Here is a 25,221-nt window from a genome sequence, read left to right as displayed (position 1 = left end):
AGCAAGGAGGAGGTAGCTAAGTGGTTGAGTTTGTTGCTTTAGTGAATACATTGTGGCCTAAAATTGTTGACATTAACGAAACCTGGCTCTAAGAGTCAGACGTTGTAACTGGAATCGAGTGCAAAGGATATATTTTTAGGTATGACAGAAAAACATTCCCATTGTAAACAAATATCTTCCTATTTGGAGGAAATGTCAACTAGACCTGCCAGGTTATAGAAGGCCTGGTTCCAAATTACACCCTGTATGATTCCTTCCTCTACAAGGTGGTTGATCTTCTGTGGTTAACATTTTCCTGCCTCATACTCTTGAAGTAGCTGTTGTCAGATTTGTTTCCCAGAGAAAGGGGTTCTCGTTTCTCTCCCTCCAATCCTTCAAAATGCAGCATAAGTGATATGCCTCAAGGGCATGCCAAACATAGTGTAGATCCAGTACCTCCCCCATCTTCAAGGGTACAGTAGACCAATTCTGCAGACTGACAGCCACATAGTGTATAAGACTGAACCAGATGGCAGTATATTTAGGAGGCTTCCTGATCAGCTGGTGCATAATCTCACTGTAATCTGTAACGCCAAGTTGTGTAATGATATGCAAGGGGCACTGTTGAGGCCACATTATGACATGGAGGCTGGATGTTCTCTATATGGATAGCATATCTAAGAATCTGTCTCCTCTCACTGTATGTATTCCCCCCCCCATACTTTTTTCTCTTCACCTTTGTAATACCAGCATGAGACTAAACCTAAATAAGTAGTTAAATTAAATAACAAACCTTCCAAAACCATCTTAAAATGCAAAAAAAAAAAACTTACAAAAAAGTTCTTCCACATACACTTTGTTAACATTCTTGGCATAAATCACCTGCAGACATCCAAATCTGATCCCCTGTTTTGTTAACAATGCAAAATCTGTGAGAACAACCACTGCCCATCTTAGTTTCCAAATTACACCCTGTATGATTCCTTCCTCTACAAGGTGGTTGATCTTCTGTGGCTTAACATTTTCCTGCCTCATTGTCTCATTCATCTGCTGTCTCTACTAATTACTGAAACATGTAACACAGGAAATTAATTTCTTGGTATGTCTGCTATTTCTACCATCCCCCCCCCCCCCCAATTTTGACAATTGTTCGCTGTAAGTATGATTTAAAACAAACCATCTTTCAGAATCCCTGACAGTCCTCTCTACTTGCCCAACACTCAGTTACACTATTGAGGTCACTGCTCCCCTTAGTAATCCAGATCACAACCTCATTCATATGGTGGCGAAACCTGGAGTCTAACACCTAGAGAAACTGAAAACAACACAAAGAAAATGGAAAGAGCCATTTTTGGAATAACGCAGTTAGAAAAAGAGAATAATACTTGGATAAGGATGCAAAGATAATGGACATTGACTTAGTAATAAAAGGCAACAAATGGCACTGGGCAGGACATGTAATGAAAATGTCTGACAACAGAATGGACATTAAGAACTGGTTATCAGAAACCAGGTAGACCATTGGTAAGATGGGACAATGAGATAACAAGATGTTATGGACATTTATGGAGAGGCATTTGTCCAGTAGTGGACTGAAGAAAGCTGTTGAAGATGATGTAGTGTTATCTGTATGTTGTGACCATGCAGAAAAATCCTCCATCTTTTCAATAAATTGTGGCATTTTAAGCCCCTCCCCTTCTCAAAACACATACACTACTACTTGATATCCTCCAGGTAGATCCCCAAAGAGTAATGATGGTAAGATTATTCATTACGTGATCATTTACGGAAGCCTCATAAAAACATTACTATTAGGTTCATTTAGAATAGTATCTGGTTGCCAGTCTGCAGAAGCCATATTAATAAAAAGTTTTGCAATATTAGAAATAGTGACACTTAGTTAATAAGCTTGACATTATTAGACTGCCAGCCTTTTAAAAGAAGTACACATTTCAGTTCAGAAACACTAACTGAATGAAGAGGAGGAAAGCTGTGTTTAGTGATCGATTCAAATTAAAAGCCAGATGTGAATACACTTGCCAAGAAATTATATTCTTGTTTAATCCTTGACTCAAGTGTATGTAATCAGACAAAGTTTGCATATGAAATATCTTCACAATTAAACTACTTATATATAGAGGCTGATATTCCATAATGCTAATCATTAAGGGAGGATGACTACCCTCCCCAGTTTTGACCAAGGTCTCATCAGTAGGAGCCAGACCCAGGAAGATGGTTTTCACAGATGCTCTTATGTAGAGCATCTGTGAAAACCATCTTCCTGGGTCTGGCTCCTACTGATGAGACCTTATTTTTATATCTGAATTAAGAATTGACCATATTTCAAAATAAATGTGCTGGAAGTTGCAAAAACCTATATTTCCTTTCATCTCCCTCTTTTACCTTGCGATGTTGAGGGTTAATTAATCATCGGACCTCAAACCATTCACAGGATAAGATTGTCAGCCCTACACCCTGGTGTATCCTATGTCTGTAGTATTGAGTTCGCAAGGCCAGTTTGCCTGCTTTATGGAATGAAAAACCCCAGGATAAACTGGGGGAAAAACCCTACTGTCCACGCCCAAGACTGGCTAACTTGGCTATGGCTGAGGAAGATCCTTGAGCTCCTCACATCTCTGACGGGAATTGAACCTAGGACACTCCTTCCCCAGGCATATGGTTACGAAGTGCACATTTACCTTCTTATACAAAGTGATTTGTATAAGAGGGTAAATGATGATTCTTACCATAATGTGTGGCATTATACATACCTTCATGATAAGGCTCCTTGTATGTATTGAAGTTGACTTCACATCAAGCTTATCCCATATTGAACAGCACACTATCTTCTTAGGTATGTATAATGCCACACATTATGATAAGAATCAAATCATCATTTACCTTCTTATACAAATCACTTTGCTGCTGTATTGTTGCAGAAGAAAAAGGCCTCATTCAACCTATTTATCTGTGTTCCCAAGGCCATTGATACACTTAAGGAAATTCCAAAATACTAAAGGCAGGCACATTCCTGCAGCTCAGAAAGTACTAAAATAAAACAAATTTTAGAAAAAAATTTGTTTTATTTTTTGCAATAAAAAAGAGAGAAATTGAGAAATCTGGCACTGACAATTCTGTGAAAATAATGGGTAGCCTACAGTATCTGTTCTGGAAAGGTGCCTTTCCTGTACCAGGAAATGAAACAGACAAACAAGGAGGCAACCCTCATATATATATATATTCTGATCTGATTTTATGGTACCATAAAACATTTACAAGAAAGATTAAGAACTTCTCTGCATCTTTTTTTTTTTATACAGTCATACCCGACTTACGCGAATCCGGAGTTACGCGGTTTCATATATGTACGTATTCCTGTCCCGCTTCATGCCTCACCGCTAGTCATATCTTTCCGGCACCAGCCGCATTCACCAGTGTCGCACATGCTGTGAACAAGCACTGACGTGTTTCATGCGGTCTCCATTCATACACGATTTTTATAGTATACAAACCTTACGATTATTTAATGTTATGTTCTAGATAAAAATTTTATCACATAAAAAATAATAATGTCATCCAAAGGAAGCAAGTCCAATTCTTCTACAGCTAGCAAGAAAAGAAAAACATTGACTTTGGAAACAAAACTCAACATTATTAAGGATTTTGAAGGTGGAATGAAAATTTATGTACAAAAAACTACAATTATGATTATATTTTTTAAAAAATATAGGTGTTTTTGTAAACCTTTGGTCCCAATTAACTAATATTTTGTATGGTATGCAAAATTATACCTGAGTTATGCAAATTCAACTTACGCACTTTTTGTTGGTCCCACCTACCACATAACTTCAGGGTATGACTGTAGTTATAAATTATATAAAATAAAAGCAACCTCCCAGAAGATCAAAATTAGTCTGAAGTACCAACGTAATCTTCTCCTTAGAATTAGAGACAGTTTATAGTATTTTTTTTTTTGCTATAAATAAACTGTTTGAGTTAGAAAGTATATTATAATTGACAAGAAATTAGATTACTATTTTCATCCTAGACTTTGCAAAGGCATTTGTCAGGATACTATACAGAACTTTTATGTAAATTAGAGCAAATTGAGATGGATTGGATAAGAGAGTGACTGCTGAATAAACATCAAAAGATGGGTGACCAGTGGCATGCCATAAGACCCCGCACTTGGGCTACTTCCATTGTATAAAGATACTGGAGATTATTTAAGGAGATCTGTGGATAATCTAGACTGAGAGTTACCAGTTCATGACAAAGTGTAAGATTATTCACATTGGAATGAAAAGACTGATAAACAGAAGTGGAATGGAAGAAATCAATGAGGCCAGAGATAAAAGAGTAATAGGGGACAGAGAGTTGAAGTTCAGAAGACATAGCTAAAACGATCACTTGAATGTTAAACTTATTCACTAGCAGGGATAATGATTCTCCTTTATTAGGCTTTGGTATAACCTCATCCACATTGCACACAAAGTTTTTCACCTGGTTTTATTTTGGATGAGGAAGTAGTGGAAAGGATCATGAGACAAGTGACTGATCTGAAATACTCCATATGAGGATAGACTGAAGGTTTTGTGGGTTAGATAGGTAATGTGAAATATGACAGAAACATCTTAATTTACTAAAAGGGTTTATAGGATTAAGAAACTTTCATTACATGAAAGAGAACAAGGAAGTTATGTAATAGTAGTGAATGGGTTGCCAGAGCCTTGAGTATTAACTTAGTGTAATGGTTACAAGTATAATATACTCTCCAACCCAGTAAAAAAAAAACTTGATATAATTATATTTGGTTATTTGGAAAAAGTGGAATTGGATTATAATTTTTTTTTAAAAAAAAAAGGCAATAAAATTGGCTTTTTGTGTCATCTTGGTGGAATTAAGGAACCACTCAAATGGTTATGTGTGACATTATTACTGATCCTCTGCTATATATTTTTTCTACTTTATGGAATTCAGTATGATTGTTAATAACCATGCTTGGATGTATATGGGGGGGATTAAGTGATGGAACATTTCTATGTCTTTCACACTTTTTGTAATTCTGCATGCTAAACAGTATATTACTAATGTAACAGTTGTATTTCATTTGATTATTATTGGCATTTCACCTGAAGATATATCTTTAAGGTTGGTTTTTCTCTCTTTGAGAGGGTGCCCAGCACACCTAGAAAATTATTGTCACATCTGCAATTAGCTAAACTCGCATAGCAGCACGACCCATATAGTGAGTGGTCACAGTCAGTAGCCAACCTGCATATCAGTTTGGGCACCATACTAGTACCTGTAACCTTACAGCTCATCATTCCTTGTATAGGTGACTAGGCAAAAGATCTTGGTGCATTGGTGGATAAGAATGTAACGTTCAAAGGTCACATAGCAAAAGTTACAAATACAACTGAGAGGATAATTGCAATGTTGAAGCAAACCTTGACATGATAAGGAATTCATTTTGCCTCTTTATAAGGCTTTGATAAGACCACACATGGATTATTGTGTGCAGATTTGGTCTCCCAGGTTCCAAGGGAATAAAGAAGCTGTGGAAATGGTGCAAAGAAAAGTTACAAAGATTATATCCAGATTATGAGGACAGATTACAAGTATGTGGATTGCAGACTCTGGTTAACAGGAGAAAGAGGGGTGATATGATAGAGGTCTATAAACTTTTGAATGAGTGTTATAGCATTTCGACTAATAAAATTTTTCATTATATATGGAAGGTGGGGAGAGAACACAGGGGCATCCATGGAAGTTAAGTTTGTTCACAGTCTAAAAAGGGGTAAGAGCTAGTTTTTTCTCCCAGAGAGCAGTGAGTGAGTGGAATAATTTGCTCTTAGGGGTAGTGAGTGCATCTAGTGTAAATGAATTAAGGGAAGGCATGATAGCTGGTTTGGGTGATTTATAGCTTTCCTGGAGGTCTCAGATAATAATACATTTGCTCATAGCTTACTTCTCCATCTCCTTCATGATCCATAGTTTATTTATTTCTGCAATTATAATATATTATGGTCCAATGGCTACTGAAAATTATCATGCAGTTACTTTATAATTGATGGGAAATAAATATATTTTTAATCACTTGTTATATTGCTTTCTACACAAAATGCATTTGGATTTTTTAAATCAACAATACTCACAATAACTTGAATATCTGGTGCACTAGATATGCCATCTATCTCCAAGTAAATGTTTACCATTGAAATATCTTGTATGCAGAATAATATGGTTTGTGGATGGGATGGTGGGACTGTTTAAATAGTAAACTTTTAAAAACAAAATTTTTCTCTATCTTTTTTTCAGGTATGAACAAGTTGCTGAACAATAATGCAGTTCCATCCACCTACATTTCTGCCAGTTATAAGATATTGTTGCCTAATGTAGTGCATCCACTTAGATAAGGCTATGGTCATAAAGGTACATGCACAAAACAGGAAAAAAATAAAATAGTGGCTTAATACACAGGAAATTGAAACAGTTTTAATTTAACAACCAAATCAATTCATTTGATTTTTTGCCATATAGTGCTACTAAAATTGTGATGTTATAAATTTCTTGTGATGAATTGAATTATTTGGGAAATCCCAAATGAAAATTAAATATTCATCAAGAAAGTAACAAATTGTATATTATTTTTACAATAAGCTTTTATGTTTATTTTCATGTTAGACTGTAGGATTTGAAAGATGTTGCAGAAGCAGTTACTTAGCGTGATTGCTGTTGTTATAATTTTAGTACCCACCTCATTCACCCTTTCAGACCATTAAAATGTAGTCTCTATGATGGCATTATTTTTCAAATGTCTACCACAGAAATTAATTTCATATAATGTAAAAATAGTTTCATTGAAAAACATTTTTCTGTAATATAATTCTCTGGTGTCATTCTGGGAAGCAAGAGGAAAATTGTAATACTGTGTATGTATATATTTTTAGTTATTTTTTTTGCTTTGGTCTTTTGTTTGCTTACCAAGAGCAAACAGAACAAATAAAATGAAATAAGTAGTGCTTTTAATAATGTATAATCATTGTCCGTTGAAGGTTTAAATTATAGGATTAAACTATAATTTGTTTACCTGACTAGTGTCCTATTTTTGACTACAAAAAGTACTCTTAATATCCTCAAAGACATTGCCAAGCAGAACAAATAGGAATTTACTTTATTACAATCTTAATCGAAATGCCATATTTTTCTCCTTTCTGACCGAGTTTTACAAACTCATCAGATTACCTTTTTTCATAACTGCTTTCTCTCCTTTAATAGATTTGTACCATTTCTTACCAATTATATGACTCCAACTGTATAGTTTAAAGATCCATCTCTCCCCATGCATTCCTAAATGAAATGATGCATGTATAATTTAGTGGTAAAACAACTTGCACTCTTTATCCAAAAGTGAATATGACATCAGTGACCAATAATAGTCATACTTTGAAAAATTATGAATTGCTCTACAAAGCTAGTTTTATTAAGCAATTATTCATAATTTTATTTCAACACTGAGATGCAATCTTTTCAAGATTAGTTATAATATTTGACTGACTTCACTTTTCACGTATTATATGAAAATTTGCTGTTTACTGGTAAACTATAATTTGTGAATTATTTCATTTATATGCATAACCCATGCTCTGGATCCTACTTAAAAATAATAGTGATAATTATTTAGGAGAATAATAAAAAATATACCGTATTCAAAAAATCATTATAATGATTTTTACCTGCTGTTGTTGCCAAATATTTAAAAAAAAAAAAAAAAACATGCTAATGTGCTATTCAATCATTTTTTGAGGCATTTTATAAAAGTACTGAATGTCCACATGAGTAGCAGTAAGAGCTTAATATTTAATTTTATTGTTTTGAATGGTTAATCTTGGTTTTAATCTGTTTTACTATTTCTGTTTGGAGAATATGCAATGTTTTAGACTTTGTTTTTACAATGTGAGAAATAAGAGAATTTTGTCTGCATGGCAGACAGCTCAATTACAAAAGCTGAAAACTTATTGTGTATATCAAATTAATTATTTCTTGCAAAAAACAATAAAAATGCTTTGGAACGTTGTGTGTGCATCAGTACCTGTATGCCTGGTTTTGCTGAATGAAGATTTATCTAGATGTATGATAGTTTAAATTATACTGTTAAATTGGTAATTTACTAGCCTGTTATACATTTATGTATAAATTGTTACGTATATTTTATAAATATATGCATATGCCATGCACACACAAGCACCCTGTTTATATTTTTATGTTAATAGATAAAATTGTTATGCATATTTTACAAATATATATATATATATATATATGCCATCCACACATACACACACAAGTGCCCTATTTGTATGTTTATATACTGTATATACTGTTTTATTTGCATAAAAAAGATTTTGTACCATTTGCTGCATTAGCAAATTATATAATCATGTTCAAGTCACCCCCCCCCTGAAAAAAATAGGATCTTGGTTTGTTCACCCAATACCGTAATTAAGGTTACTTCTCTATAACCACATTTTTGCAAAAAAATATGTTTGCAAAGCTTGTGATATTTTGTATGGTTCAGGATGCTAAGCAAATTGCTTGTATCAAAATCTATTCAGGAGAAATATTCATCTTTAAATTATTTTTTGGAATGTCTATTGGTATTTGATTGCATTAGAATATCCAAGAAATGCAAAACATTTAAAATTTTTTTTCTTTTAATAAATTATTGAAATTAAGTCTTTGGTCTCATGTATTTTCTACTTCACAAAAAGCTAAATTGTCATTCAATGTAACACTACTTTCATTATACATGAACTGCAATCAAATATAAACAAACCATATCCATGCATACTGATAAATAGAAAATCATTGTTTATGGTCTTTTAGGAAAACAGTATGAATGGTGTGTGTGAGTTCTGAAACAATTATCAAGAAACTGGACATGCTAGTATATTGTTTCTTTCAGGATTACACAGTGATCAGCAACCATTATGAATAATTATGGAAATGCGCTACTGTGTTTAAGAACTTAAGGAGTGAACTAAAGCCATTTTTTTGGCAAGGGGGGGGGAACAAAGTTGTGTTTCGAAGCATTCTAGGATGGTTTGGAAATCAGTGTTTGGCATGTGAGTAGAAAGAGCAGAGGGTGGTGCTATCATCAGCAAAACTGTGCTGCATAGGGTACAAAGTAAACAAAAGAAAGTCATTTATGTTATGAAGATAGGTAAAATAACAGAGCCCTAAGCAGCATCTGCATTGGCAGAAAGATGTAAAAAGAGAACACCTTAACATTATATATGCCTTGGAAATGTCAAGTGCAACAGCATGATTTCTCTAAACCTTTCCATATAGCATGTCTAGAGGCTGTTGATGTAAGCAAGAAGATCTGCAGTGGACCTTGACTGACAGAATTCATATTGGCAGTCAATAATTAGTTGACCACCAGTAGGCTGTCAACTAATCACACTAGGTGTTGAAGACATTGGTTGATGCTCTTCTCCATTACTTTTGCTGTCTCTACTTCAGACAGCACAGAGATAAGAGCACTAAGTTGATAGTTTGATGGCAGACAATTGTTCCTTTCCCCCACCTCGCTTGTCCAGGAACACCTCTTGAGCACAGTTAGTGAGATATCATTAAGATCAAAGCCTTTTCATTATCATGTTATTCGAGATTCTTCTGATGGAAGGCTGCAGGTGGAATGTAATGTAATGAAATGATGCTAATAGAAGTGATTTACCTTGGTTATGTATGCAGTAACTGGATGAAAGAATGATGCAATACTCTACTTCAGAGAGAGGTAGGAGCATAGATGGATAGAAATAATACCTAATAGTTTTTGCTAGGGACCAGAAGGTACAATTACAATTGGTGCAAGAGGTTGTTTTCTACATTTAGCTCTTTCAGTGTCAAATGCACTCTGTTAATGATTGTTTTGCAAATGCTCTGGACTAGGACTGAAAGAAGCTGGAGTCTTGTCTCAGGCCACTTATAATAATTTTGCATGTATGTGGGAGGAGGTTAGATATTGGGCAAGAATTATGAACAGAGTAAAGCATGAAAGCCATAGACTACTCAACCTGCATTCACACAATTTTTACTATAAGAAGGGGAGATGTGATATTTCATGTTAAAGAGATTGACAAATCTTGATTTCCTCACAAGAGATCATAAAAATATGATCTGTTCTGTTCAAAATTTCCATTTTGCTACTTGTGTATAGAAAATATGTGATTCTGCATCGATTTAACTTTATTCTCTGCCTGGATCTAGTTTCCCACTGATGACACATCAATAAAGGTTGAAACCAGTCTGAATGGTGACCTTTCCCATAATGCACAGCACATGTCCAAAAGAAAGTGTACTTTGCATTATAGGATACTAAGGCCATTAATGTATAGTCGACAGCTTCTATACAAGTTAGACTAGTTGTGAACATGCTTTACATTCCAACTGTTTTGCTTATGCTTGGGTAAAGGATTAAAACAAGAATATAGTTTCTTATCCATTATAATTTACCTGACAGACCATCAATGAAAGATAAAGTTGATCTCTTGGTATTGGTCAAGATTTCTCCTCCAACTTTTGCACATATGACCAATGAAATGCACTTCTTACTATACTATGAACAATCACCAGAAAAGACAACGTTATGTTCAGTTGCTCCCCAAATAACTGACTCATCGTCGTATAGCTTATAAGAAAATATGTATACTTATAGCTGATTTTCATGTCAAATATGTGAAACTTGTGTACACTTGTTCTGGAAAGAGAGCATACACAATGATCATATCTGTACTCAGAAGCACAGGATTAACTCACAAAATGGCAATTTTTTAGTACAGCCAGGAAAATAATCTTTTTAGCATTGATTTTGCTGCAGATAGGTTAATTTTAAACATGTGTAAAATAATCTTTTTAGCATTGATTTTGCTGCAGATAGGTTAATTTTAAACATGTGTAACTTCTAAAAGAAAGGATATCTTAAATAAATGCTCTGTACCCCCTTGAAACATGAACAGCATATAAAAATTAAAGTTTTGTTAAAAATTGGAGAGCTGGTGTACAGATATTTTTATTTGACAGCAGAAATGTTCAACACCTTCACACAATGTTTCTTTAATAACTTAAGCTATACTTTTTTTCAGGTCAGAGTTCAGCAAAATGCATAGATACCCAAATTCATTACCTGTTTTGTTGTCTTGCTTAATTCTAATTTACATTGTACATCTGGTTGGAGAGATTGTGGTATCATTCATTTGGTAATGATTACAAACTGCTTTTCTTCTTCTAGTGAAAATTTTACCCAGTAACTGTGATGTATAAATTTGTTCAGTTAGTTACACTGTGTATTTCAGTAATCTGCATAACAGATTTGTATGTTCGATTTCCATTTATTAACATTCATATTTCTTTTTTAATATCATTAGATTAAAAAAAAAACAGTAGAGATAGTGATTCACTTCATGCTGTCTTTTTACATCGCACTTTCATACTTTGATTCTTTCCATTCGTCAGTTTATTGCATGATTAGCAATTATTATTGTTAATAACTTAGGTAGTTTTTTTTTTTGCCCATAAATACAGCAAAATGTCAATCATTTATTGCAGCTAGGTTATTTTCAGGAAAATAATCTTTTCCTGAAAATAACCTAATTTTCTGGGATACTCTGGTAAGATGAATTGCAGGAGAAACATTCCCCCCACCATAACACTGCACAACACTTAACAGCCATCATGTCCAAATATGATCATTTGAGTCAAGGAGTGTGTTGAAGATCGTTGAAGAGCTGCAGTATTGAGTGATGAATCACTCAATACTGCAGCTCTTCAACGATCTATCTAATCACAATATGCACTGGACCATACAGATCAAATCCCAAACCATGGTGCAGTAGCCCACAACATTATTATATAAAGGAAATTTGCTGTAAGAAACTATCCATGTATTCTTGCAGTTTTTTTCTGTCTGCAAGATGGCTAGATATATTTGAAATATGAAATTGGTCAAAAAAAAAAAAAAACAGAGACCCAAACATGCCTCTCTGGTAATAGCTACATGCATTTGGTAATCTAACTATAGTAGGCAGGACTTGAAGAATATATATAATTGAGGGCAGATTTGAGGCATTTCCATTAATTTAATTTATTTACAAAATGTAGATGTGCAATATTTCTTGCATTCTCTCTCACATACACAAAATATCCTGACCAATGTTAAGCGATTTTAATCTCAAACTCTGAGTTAATGATGAAATAATCACCTGCTTTCAAATCTTTAGCTCTTACTATGTTTTCAGGAGCTAAATGACATGTGGAATGTAGCTGCTTATAAGCCATGCTACCCAACATCAGTGTTGTTATTTTCTTTCTACTTAAGGTTTCTTACAGAAAATTTCTGTAACTAATTTGGATGATATCATCTGTCTGAAGGCAAGGGCTAGAGAACTGATCAATTTGTTTTAATATAGATTTTACAAAAGTGAAGTTGTGTTCCTGAGCACATAGCCTGACTAAATCAGAACATAACATCATTCTTAATCTAGTTGCAAGTGCATATAAAAAATGAGGTTGTTTTAAATAAAAAGGGGAAAAAAAAAGCTTACTTGGTTACTCCCCCTGTTTATCTCCCCTCTCCTGCATGAAAGAGGTTAACTTGCTTTAAAGGAAGTGGTTAGCATAATATCAACTTAATCACCAAAAATTAGTAGAAAGTCTTCCACAGACATGCAGTTACTACATCTAGGAGCAGAACAACTTATTCATTTTTGTCTACAGGGTGGGGGGGGGGGGTCTTTAAAGTTCTGATAAACACTGGACAAAAATGATAAAGCAACTAACATAACCACAGGAACATACTAGTAGCAAAGTTATGAAGGTGACTTATGTTCTTTCTTGTGGTTATATCAGGTGCTTTATATCGTTTTTGTTCTAGTGTTTATCAAACTTTCCAGACCCCCCCCCTTGTATAAGTAAACAGGTTTTTTTAAGGTATTTATTACTTTTGGACATTTAAGTTCTGTTTTTTTTTTCTTTTTTTTTGGGGGGGGGGGGCTAATTTTTTAATTAAACGCTTTAAAGGAGGAAATTGAAAATTTGCTAAAAACTTCTGAGAGTTTTTAGCAAAATATTTTCAAGAAAGTTTGCTAGAAAGATCTCCAAAGTTTGTATATTCACCTTTTGCTAGTGTCCATTTTAATTGTAATTCCACTAACTTGACAACACTATTTTGAACTCATTTTCACTCCTCAGTATCTAAGAATAGCTGTCATAACTCATGTAAGGGTACCATTAATGGAAAATCACAATCACAATTTTTAAAGAAATAACAGTAAAATGCTGCTAATTAAATTATTTGCAAGTAAGTAAAAATAAATGTATCCATTTCTCACAATTAACAGCATTTCACTAAGAAAACTCAGGAGTTGCTTAAGTTACTCTACTCCAAGTAAGTTACTCAGAGTAATAACTCCACTTTACTTACTTAGTGAGATATTTTATTTTTTATCCTTCCTTTCAAAAATATACTCAGTAAAAGCATTGCCTTTTGAGACTTTCTTTAGAAATTAGTGAAGCACTTTCTTAAAAGATTCGATAGGTATGTGTACATCACTGAAGTCCTCCCCCCCTTGCTTACTGCATATTTATAAATTGATCTCACTACACTAAACTTCTGCTACAACGAACTCATTCAGTATAACAAATTACAGAAAGTCCCAGTCAAACTCTGGTGGCTTAAATGATGTACCAAAAGTATCATTCCTTTGTCTCTGCGAGTTTTCTACAGTGAGAATATGTAATTCCTCCAAAAGTGCCTCCATAGCACAATTGAAAGAACGATGGTACGTTGCACCTTTTGATTGGAAAAGGCCGAAGTTCAATTCTCATCATGATGGAAAGGAAGAATATGTTTGTTTGTTTTTTTCAATTGAAGGTGAGTTAGCCAATCTCATTGGAGGTAGTAGGTTTTTTTTTACAGAAATCAGCCTTCAGGACATGCAATTTCACGAAATAATTCCAGTTAATTTGGCAAGGGAATTAGCAATAGTTTACAAATACAGTGGTATCTTGCTAATCCGAACTGTGATTTGAAAGAAAAAAAAAAGTTTTATTTATTACATATTATTTTGTGTACTATTATTTTTATTTAATAATTATTATTTTAACTATTATTATTACAGTATTTTTTTTCATACTGTCGATTGTACAGTTATATTGGAGGCCTATTTTGATTTATTGTGTTCACGTTTGCTTTTTTATACTATACGGTACGTACTGTATTGTCGGCATGAATCAGAAATATACACAAAGAGAGGAAATTCAAAACAATTCGAAATCAAATCAGATGTCAGATGCTGAAATTATTAATATGAAGCCACAGAAGACGATGAAGAACTTGAATAAAAAAAGTAAAACATGAAGAGGCAACTGACAGTTTTAATATGTGTACAGAATGTGCCAAGCAGAATGATATGCCATTCCACAAAATTTTATTGCTAATGCAGCTCCAAGAAGCATTCAAAAAAAGTTTAGCTTCCAAGAAGCAAAAAAAAAAAAATCAGTGACTTTTTTTACAAAGAAATAAAAAACTTTTTTTCTGTTATTTTGTGAAACTTTTTTTGTGTGTTGTGTAAAAGAAAGTGAAATTTTTTTTACGCAAATTAAGTTACGTACTGAACTATGCAATTTTATTAAATCCGAATTCTCAACAATGCAGTACATACAAACTACATTTTTTACTAAAATAAACTTGTGTACTGTATTATTTTTTTTTGGTTTACATTACAGTACAGTAGCTTTTTTTTCCCATCAATTACTTAATTTATTTACAGAATTAAATTGATACCATTGGAATCTAATTATTTTTGTCTTAAACACTAGTTATTGTTGTCTGTTGGGGAGGGGATTCGATAATCCGATCTTTTCGCAAATCCAAACGAACACGGTTTTTATTAGTTTGGATTAGCGAGATACCACTGTATGTAATATCTTTGAGCTGCTGAATTATTTCTCAACTATTCAGTATCTTTAACCATCATTAAGTGTCAGGAGGTGAAGAGCAATCATGGCTACTTTTAAGTTTGCCTTGGAGCTACTGTTCAAAATAAAAGGCTTCGGTTGGATAAAAGCCATGGCTATTCTTATGATTTTAGAAAGAACTAAATTCTGTATTCTAAAATAATTTTAACTACTATCATAAAATTTCTCAAAACTGTTATAGAAACTACTACCAAACTATTAATAATATTTTTTTTTTATTTCATTTTCTCTGAATAACTAAAAAATATGTTGAATTTGGATGCACTTCCATAAGAAAGTCTGCTGAACTTTTTTCCTCTCTCATTCTGCAATAAACAATTTTTTTTTTTTTTTTTAATTTGTCAATCTTATCTGATAACTGTATCTTTTATCTTAAGAAAATTGCACAAACAGTTTCACTTTTTTTTTTTTTAAATATATAAAATACCACATAAACATAGTACAGAAGTAGTTAAACAGTCCTGTACAGTAACAGTAAAAAAAAAATATACACATTGTAAAGAAAACCTATTTATCTAGTTCTGTATTACACATATTAACAAAACCTGCCTTTTGAAGTCAGAGAAAGGACAGGAATGAACGGCTGTACAGTTTGAAGTTCAGATCTTCGAATAATACAACTTTCCCGGCCCAGAATCTGCTTTTAACGAAACTGGCTACATTTTATCACAATTGGTTTTGAAGGATAACTTAGTCTAAAATGTCTTTCAATATCACTTCTACCTGCAGCTGTAAAAAATAATTTACACTTTTATATTTATATGGACAAACTTTTCACTTTATCAGCTGTCATCACAGTTAACTTCTGTTCCCTTTTCTAGAAGATATAACGTATACTCTACTTTCTTGGCCATTATCCTAAACACACACAAAAAGAAAAAAAAAAAAAAAAAAAAAAAGCATAAATACACACGTTATATATATATTTAAAAAAAAAAAAAAAGAAATACTCAAACTCAGAATGGGATATTTCATTATATTATGTATAGCTATTAAGTAACAAAACAACATTCTTTTATAGATACACTGGCTTCTAAGCTATACTTTGAGGTTACTCTTGAACTCCTCTTTTCGAATGTCTTCAAAGTTTATTTACTTTGATTATTCCTGATTATTAAATGCTATCAAATTTTTGTCCTCTGAAGACGGCACATTACAGTTCTGGAAATTATTTCAAGAATATTGTGGGCAGTCAAGCTCTGCAAATTATATTGTGCCAAAAACTGTCATTCATGAACTGGCATATTTGTCTTCTTTTTTAATCTAAATAACCATTTCAACAGCCAGTCGAGTTCTATCTAACAAACCAAATTTCTTACCCTTTCAACACATTTGATGATGTTCTGTGCATCCACATTGAAATTACTTCACCTTCAGATTGGGTCTCACTTGTAAATGCTTCTAAATATGCACAAAATTAATATTAACTCTTCATGTACTCTTTTCACTACAACCACTAGCAGCAGTCTGATCCATTTAATGTGTGACTATTTCTGGTACATGAATGCTGAAATTGTAAAGTAAAGTAAACTATGTTTGCTTTACTTTAATTGTACCTACTTTAAATTGTAATCTACTTTACTGTGTCTCAAAAAAAAAAAATTTTTTTTTTTTTGAGACACGGTAAAGTAGATAATGGCATACATTAAATTAACAGTTATTACTGAATTTATTCACTACTAACCATAAGGATAAAAAAGACCTGTTGAACAGGTCTTTCTTTCCTTTTCTTTGTTTGTTCTTTCTAGCAGACCTTGAGTTTGCATGTATTTCTTTTACATTTAAGATTATTTTTATAATTTTTGGAACAATAATTAAGACATGGATATTATGTGTCATTCTGAAACAGGCTTATTAATAAAAACTCATTTTGCTTAGTGCATCACTAAACATTCTAAGAGTGAATACAACTGAATATGTTTTTGAGGCCAACATCTCTGTGAAATAATACTTTTGGCATCTCACAGGTTCTATGATCTCGGAACTTTAACTTAAAAGCTGCTCTGAGAGATAAAAGGGAAAGACAGATATACATAAACTGTCACTCAGTGTATGTGTTTCTATATACACCACTTCGAAAGAAGTTAACAGACACCCCATGGGCAAGGTACATTGTATGTGACTAGTCGTGTGTTTGTAGCCAGTATAAATTAGAGGAACATGTCAGTAGAAAGTATTTTTTTTAAGGGTCTTGCACTACCTGTGGGATCAACTAGTCTTGCATAAATTGCAGGCGCAAACTTGACATTTTGTCTGTTTGCTTACTTGGAAAAAATGGAGTAAAACCAGGTTTAAAATTGCTTGGTATCTTTAACAGGAACATGTCAGTGCAACTTTATCCGGTTAAATGGCTGTGAGAAGGAAACTAATGGAATTTGAAAGAGGTGTTATGATAGGATGCCATGTTCGAGGCCTATTTGTTCAGTAAATTGTTGACAAATTGGGCCATTCCAAGTCAACATACTGAGATGGAAGTGCAAGGAGTCAACTGCAAGGGCTACTTGCAGTGGACTACTCATCACACCCACCAAATGTGACCATAGGATGCTACAAAGGATAATATGTAAAAACCACCATTTGTCAGCCGACACACTGAATGTAGAGTTCCTGGCATCAACTGAAACACAAATCTTGCATAAACATTCAGAACCAAGACACACAACATGGGTGGTTTTCATGGTAGGACTGCAATATGCAAGTCCCATTTTATCTGAACCAACATGCAGCATCATCTTCAGTAGCATAAAGAGCACGGATGTGGAAGCGTGAAAAGTTGTGGTATGGAGTGATGAAATTGTGTCAGAGATGCCTGGTGAACATCTATTAACAGAGTGTGTAAAGCATGAAATTTGGAGGTGGGAGTGTGATGGTATGGTCCTGTTTTTCCTGGTGTGGCTTCGAACCTCGATTCAACGTTTGTGGTGCCACAAATATTGAATTCTGAAAGGTATCTGAACATTCTGGACAATGCAATGCTTTCTAGTGATAAGTGTCATGTCATAAGGCTGCTGCTATAACCACGTGGTTTCTGGACACAAACGTTACCACACTTGACTGGCATCAACAGAGCCTTGATCTCAACTATACTGAATGTCTGTGGGATGAACTGGACCATCAGGTGAGGTCAAGGGACTTCTGCCCCATAACACTCCAGGACCTCATTACATGTCTACAGAAGAATAGGCCAAAATTCCCATTGATGGCTGTCATATGTTTGTGGAAAGTATGCCCCATAGGATTGCTGTAGTCATCACAGTGAAAGGAGGTCCTACATCTTATTAAGGTAGGTGCCATGGCTGTCTATTCTTCACATTATGGTGTGACTTCTTTCCAAGCAGTGTGTATATATAGGTCTCAACAAATTATGCAAAATCATACTTGCCATGCAAAAAATTTACTTGCCCAAGATCCCCCCCCCCAATTTGTTCCAATAAGGCAACAGGAATTCTATGAACTGATTATTGGTGTCATAATTGTTTGAGAGCATTTTCTTTGTGTGAGAACCATTCTGGAAGAACAGTAAAAACAGAACAATGATTTTTTTTTTTTTTAAAGATATTTGCTACTAAAATGGCCCTTTATAGTATGCATATTCTTTTCTATTTTCTTTCTTATAAAGTTAAATTTTATTTAGGAAGGCATTTTTAATTAATATTCTGTTTTGTCTAGTCTGCTGCCACTCGCCAGCTAGCAAAATTGCTTGCCTCAGGTGAGTAAAGAAAGCAGAATAATTACAAAAATAACAAATCGTTGACATTAACTGGATCTAAAAAGACCAGAATAGGTTTGACATATTTCATCATCATCAAATTCCTGCCATGTACCCTCAAGGGGTGTACAGGATATGATAGTACTACATGAAAAATTTACATCATTACCAACTTCCTATCTACAATTTTCCTCCAAATCATTCAGATTTATTATCAGATCTTATATTTCTATCGTCTAAGGCACTTTGTACCGTATCAATCCACCTATATCTTGGTCTTCCTCTGAGTCATTTTGCTGCCAACCTGGCAGAGAAAACACTTGTTTGACCTATTTAAATACCATAAATTAAAGATGCCAAGAAATTATATTCTTGGTTTCATCCTTTATCCAAGTGTAAGCAAACAAAACGTTTGCACATGAAGTAACTTTATGACCGGCAACTCATATATAGAGGCTAATGACTTCACATCACTTGCATTAGTAGTTCATAACGCAGCGCACATATTGTTACAGACATGTATAATGCTATGCATTGTGGGAAGGGTCACTACCCACACTGGTTTTGACCTTTATCGAAGTCTCATCCGTGAGGGTCTTCTACATTACTTCAACCTTGGTATCACTTCTGGGTCTGGCTCCCACTGATGAGACTTCAATAAAGGTCAAAACCGATGTGGGTAGTGACCCTTCCCATAAAGCATAGCATTATACATGTCTGTAACAGTATGTGCGCTGCATTATGGAATACTAAGGCAAGTGATATGAGGCCATTGGCCTCTATATACAAGTTGTCCACTCTTGGATAAAGGATGAAACTATGAGTATAATTTCTTGGCAACTTTAATTTACAATATAACAAGTGGAAAATCTACCAAGTACATACCTGTCAGATGTACTTGGTATTTACCAAATACATCTGGCACTCACTATAGAGCAGTGCTTCCCAAACTTCTGGATGTCAGGGCCCCCTTTGGAAAAATTAAAATATTTCGTGCCCCCCCCCCCTCCCCTCAAAAAAAAAAATCTTAATATAGACATATATTTTATTGTATTTATATTCAATACAAAACATACACAGCAAAAATCAAATGCAAATATTACATTTTTAGCAACTTACATACGCATTTGACATGGCACATTATCTCATATTTTTATATAGGTAGATATATTGTTATTGTACATTTGCAGTATAAGCACGTAAAATGATTAGTAATAAAGAAAGAATTAAAAACATAAAAGAAGTTTAATAACAATTTAATGTGATGGATGTGTTTCAATACTGCTACACAAAATATAATATCAGGTGAAATATTTGAAACTGCAATTCTTAGATTTCTGCTTTGAAATGAAATTTATATGAATAAGTATATATTTACTAATATTCATTAAGCGCTGAAATATGCAGGAAGCAAAATTTGTGAACCAACACCAATCTGTGATTTTTTTCCCCATTAAAATATAAAAGATAACAAAAAAGAAATAATAAAAATTAAATACGTTTCTTTTAAAATAAAAAAAAATTTACTTAGTCTTAAAACATTTTAAATTTGTTTTCATTATTTCGCGGTCCCCCTCAACAAAACCTACGGCTCCCAAGGGGGCCACAGCCCACAGTTTGGGAAGCGCTGCTATAGAGCACTCATAGGACAGACATAACTGTTATAGTGGACAGTCTGCTATAGTGAATTTCCTTTAGAACAATATTGTAACTGTGAAGCCCTGGTTGGGACATTTTGTTATAGCAGTATTTACTAGAATAAGGATCACTGTATAAGATGATTTATTTGTGAAAGGAAGAATAGCTATACTTGTCGCTAAGCATGAAAAAGCTCCTTGAATGGTAACCAATTTTACATACAGTGAGGTGGGCAAATTTCAAAATGAGAAACTGGACAAGGAGATTTATTTGTGCCTAAAGTTCCATGTAGGATTTTAGAAGGTAAGTAGAAGAATTTTTTGAGGGCCCAGTTGATATCAACAAAAAGGAAGAGTGAGTTCTTGTTGGATCTAAAAAGCAGAGTAAAAAAAAATATATCCAAGAAAATAGAAACAGGTGTTACTAATACTATACTCTAACATAAAATTATGCATGAACTCATACAGAGAGAATGCACACACACACAATAAGTCTTAATTGACCTGTCCAAGGTACAAGAGTTTACAGAGGATTTGAAATAGGGAGTGATGATCATCATAAAATGAGTATAATATTGTTGGAGGTATACCTACATAGTTTATTCACAATATGATACAATGTGAAAAAGGAAAAGAGATTTATATTAAAAATTAAATATTGCAAATTATGGTCTTCCAAGTCTCTCTATCTAGAGCTAACTGGTAGATGTCAGATGGAGTTTACTGTTCTGCCAAAATTGTTTGCAATGTCTTCCTCTACTGCGTTTGCCATCTTCTGGTTTGTACAGGATGAGGGATTCCAAAAAGGGCGAGACTTCAGGATTTCTGAGTTGATGCCCAAGCCATCTGAGTTGTAGTTTTTTTTTGACTATACTGACAAGTGGTTCTTGCTTAGCCAGATTTAGCACAGCAGAGTTAGTGATGCAGTTCATCCAGGTGTATCCAAGGATCAGTCTGAGACATGTAGTTCCAAAGGAGTTAATTAGATCTGTAGATTTTTTGGTGCTTATTGTACACGTTTGAGAACCATACAAGAAGATGGATCTACTGGTTGCATGGTATAGTCTTAATTTTGTCTTTAATGATACTAATGAGGATTTCCAGATGGGGCAGAGTTTATTATGGAAGACTAGAGCCAGCTGTTTACATTTTCTGATATCATTTTCTGTATTGCTGATGTACGATCCAAGGTATTGAAAGTCATTTACTCTTTCTGAGGGTTTATTGTTGATATGAAGTATAAAGTTTTCACAACCTAATGAGAATACTTTGGACTTTTGGATGTTGATCTGCAGACCAATAAGTTTAGCCTGTGCCTCTAGCAGACTGAGATGTTTCTGTGCATTTGTTGGTTCTGTATCAATAAGTACAACATTGTCAGCAAAGCTAAGATCAGTTATTTGCATGGTGTGGGTGGATGTTTTAATGTTAAAACCAAGATCTTCTGTGTTGATGGTCTGGAAGATGTAGTCCGAGCATATTAAAAACAAATAAGGTACTAGTACATCACCTTGCAGCACTCTTGTTGTCACTGGAAATTATTCAGATGTTTCTGTTTTAAAGATTACTGTAACACTGTAATCTTTATAAGATGCTGAGATTGCTTGTATGAGTTTTGAGGGTAGACCACAGAGGCTGAGTATTTTAAACAGTGCTTCTCTATTAATGGAGTCAAAGGCTTTTTTGAAGTCTATAAAGGTTAAAATGAGTGGTAATTTTATCACTTGAACCTTCTATGATTCTTCTGATGCAACGTATCTGTTCTATTGTACATCGTTTTTTTTTAGAAATCCAGCTTGGTGTTTTCTTAAAAGTGGTGTTAAGTAAGGCTCTATTCTATTGAGTATCATCCTATTGTAGATTTTAACTGTGGTTGATAGCAAAGTAATACTTCTGTAGTTATCCATTCTATTGAGACTGCCCTTTTTGGGTATAGGTATAATGAGGCCTTGTTTTCACTGTTGATGTATTATTTCAGTATTTAAAGTTTGATTCATTATGGCAAGGAGATTAGAATATGTATTATACCCAGCATTTTTGAAAGCTTCTGCTCTAATTCCATCAATCCCTGGAGATTTTCCTGCTTTGGTTTCATCTATTGCTATTTTTAGTTCCTTTTCAGTGAAGTCTTCACAATTTATTGGTAGAGTGATGGTTAGATGCAAGTCCGCTAGCTGACTTGAATGTTGGGAATTATCAACATTCGGTAATTCTTGAAAGTAGTTTCTCCATTCTTTCATCAAGTTCGAATTTACTGATAGCTATCTACCATTTTTGTCATTTGTGACAATATTTCCACTTCTTTTTGTTTTATGGTGACATATAATTTATCATTTGAAAGGTGTTTCTAGTATCCCCAGTTTTATTATAATTTTCAAGTTCCTTGCAGTATTTATTTGATTTTCTTTGTCTCTGGCCATGAGTTCATTGACCTTGTTATTTAAAGTATCTAGTTTATCTTTATTTATTTCATTCCTGTTTAAGCGGTAGAGTTTCCTAGCTTTATTTCTTTTGTCTATATATTTTTCAGTTTCAGGGGTGAATCCATTTTTCCGAGTCTTTTTTGTTGCTGTTCCCAAGAATTTTGTTGGATGTTATGTTTATTGCTTCAATGATACCCTTATACTTTTCATTAACTGGATCTTTAAGAATGTTTTCCATATTATTTTCTAATGTGTTGTGGAAAGATGCTGCAATTTGTGGGTTATTTAGTTTGTCCCAGTTGTATTGTTTCTTTTTAGGCTTGTTATTTTTAGAGGCTTTTAGTGAAAGTTTAATGTGGGCACTGATTATTCTGTGGTCAGAGTTTAGTTCAACTGTGCTATATGCTCGACAGTTCTCAATTGATCTGATCCACTTTCCATTGATTAGTATGTGGTCTATTTGGGAATGAGAACCATTTGGATGTTCCCAGGTCCATAATCTTCCTTTTGGATGGGGAAATTTGGTTTGGGTGATTACCATGTTATGGCTATTGCAGAAGTTCATAAGAGAATGTCCATTGTTATTTGTAGTTTCATGATAAGTGTATTTATCCATGTTTAATGCCCAATTTGGGCATTAAAATTGCCACCAATGAGTGTGACATTATGAACTGGGATGTTCATGACAGTTTCAGAAAGATCTTTATAATAGGTGTCTTTGTCTTCTAGTGGAGTACATTCTGTAGGAGCATATGTGGATATTATTGTCAGTTTTGGGTTGGTACTTATGGTTATGAAGAGAATTTTTTCGGATACTTTTTCAATTGATGTTACTTTTTCTGCTAGTTCCGTCTTGAGCATTATTCCAACCCCTCCAGTACCATCATTGTTCGAGGTATATGAAGGTTTATTATATTACTTGGCTATTTCAAGTGTGAATATGCTATGAAGTTCCTGGAAGATTTTTGTTTGTTTGTTTGATTTATTGAGTTTTCTTCCATTAATTTCTATGTTTTTAGTACATTTAGTAATATAATTGTAGATATACTGTTAATTTTAGATAGTGTCAAAAATGTCACCAAAAACCCATAATGACAAAGCAGTATCAAAAGGTACAAGTTAACATAGATGTTGAAAATGGACTTCTTTGTCCAACTGAGCAGAAGCATTGCAGCACCATTATTGACACCATTATTAAACTATTAAACAACTTATTGGCCATGCAGAATGATTAAATAAACCCAGTAAGGATAAGAAACAACACAAGCAGAACAAGAAAACAGAAAAGTGCTGAAGTAGTTAAAATAACAATGAATGATAATAATAATTAATAATAATCACAATAAAAGGTAAGTCAAATAGAATATAAGAAAAAAGAAGTAATATGGTATGGTGATTCGATCCTGAAATTTGCACTTGCTGATAGTGTCACTAATTCAAGCTTCCCAGAAAAAAAATTAAAGATATGACAAATGTAATATGGAAAGAAAAAGTAAAGTAAAAGGAAATGGAAGTGGTAAATATAATATGAGAGGATATGAAATGAGATGAAGACAGCATTGAAGTAAGGATGGCTATGATAGTAAATGGTTTTGCATTTTTGGATGTGTAGAGTGAGTTTGATGGTAGAAAAGACTTGTATAAGAAGGATGGCCTACATTTGAATGGATTTAGCAGCAGGAATCTTGAGAAATTATTTATTAGGTTGAGATCCTAACACAGAAAGTCAGGAAAACAAGATCATGGAGAGAATGGCATGTAAACGTGACTATAAATATCACTGACCAGGGTTATGAATCTGGTGAAGAGGTTGAAAGGTATACTTTAAATTCAAACTTTCTGGGTGTGTTTGGAGACAGAAAAGGAAAAGCAGGCCAAGCAGAATGTAGATGTAAGTATACGACCAAACCAGGACTTATGTCTATACACAAATGCCAGGAAAACAAAGGAGTAGTATTCATTATCTTGCCAAATATGCTTTGGCCTAAAATTATTGGCATTAGTGAAACCTGGCTGTTAGAGTCATATGTAGTACTGGAATTAAATGCAAAGGGTATAACATTTTTAGAAAGGACAGAAGATATAGGATGGTGGAGAGAAAGGGAGTACTACTAATATTTAATGACACGAATCCAGTTAAAATCGAAACTCATGAAAGCAATAATTGTAATACTCCCCAATATGAGTTTTTGAGACTAACAGGATAAAACATGGTGATTCAGCTGTGGGGAAATGCATAGCCAAATTACCAATGGGTACTAACTGAGTAATCATTATGGATGACTAAAATTATTCAAATATGAATTGTGTAGAAGAGAAATCTTGTGACAAGAATGAAGGAGAATTTATTGAGCATTACAAGATAACCTTTTCAAGCAACATGTGAAAGAAGGAACACGAGCATTAGAATCAGAAATTTGTTAAGAATGTGACA

The 25,221-nt window shown here is 33.8% G+C and overlaps 2 protein-coding genes across 4 annotated transcripts in view; one reads left to right on the top strand and one right to left on the bottom strand.

Annotated features, from left to right (window-relative positions):
• The window catches only part of LOC150094149 (leucine zipper transcription factor-like protein 1), a 126,819-nt gene extending 118,105 nt beyond the window's left edge, over positions 1 to 8,714 (top strand). Inside the window, exon 10 of the mRNA XM_090411799.1 lies at positions 6,301 to 8,714. Within this exon, the coding sequence (XP_090267925.1) occupies positions 6,301 to 6,325 (25 nt within the window). The 3' untranslated portion in view covers positions 6,326 to 8,714. The remainder of the gene's footprint in view (positions 1 to 6,300) is intronic.
• Positions 8,715 to 15,512: 6,798 nt separating this feature from the next.
• LOC150094147 (uncharacterized) overlaps positions 15,513 to 25,221 on the bottom strand; it is a 387,756-nt gene continuing 378,047 nt past the window's right edge. For all 3 annotated transcript variants that reach the window (XM_090412301.1, XM_090412300.1, XM_090412302.1), the window contains one exon: positions 15,513 to 15,876. In XM_090412301.1, the coding sequence (XP_090268427.1) occupies positions 15,801 to 15,876 (76 nt within the window). In that variant the 3' untranslated portion in view covers positions 15,513 to 15,800. The remainder of the gene's footprint in view (positions 15,877 to 25,221) is intronic.

The sequence above is a fragment of the Typopeltis vanoorti genome, chromosome 22 (assembly GCF_054136105.1).
Source record: "Typopeltis vanoorti isolate ZY-2024b chromosome 22, IOZ_Tvanoo_1.0, whole genome shotgun sequence".
Lineage (NCBI taxonomy): Eukaryota > Metazoa > Arthropoda > Arachnida > Uropygi > Thelyphonidae > Typopeltis > Typopeltis vanoorti.
The sequence above is the reverse complement of the archived record's forward strand: the minus strand, read 5'-3'. Positions and strand labels throughout refer to the sequence as shown.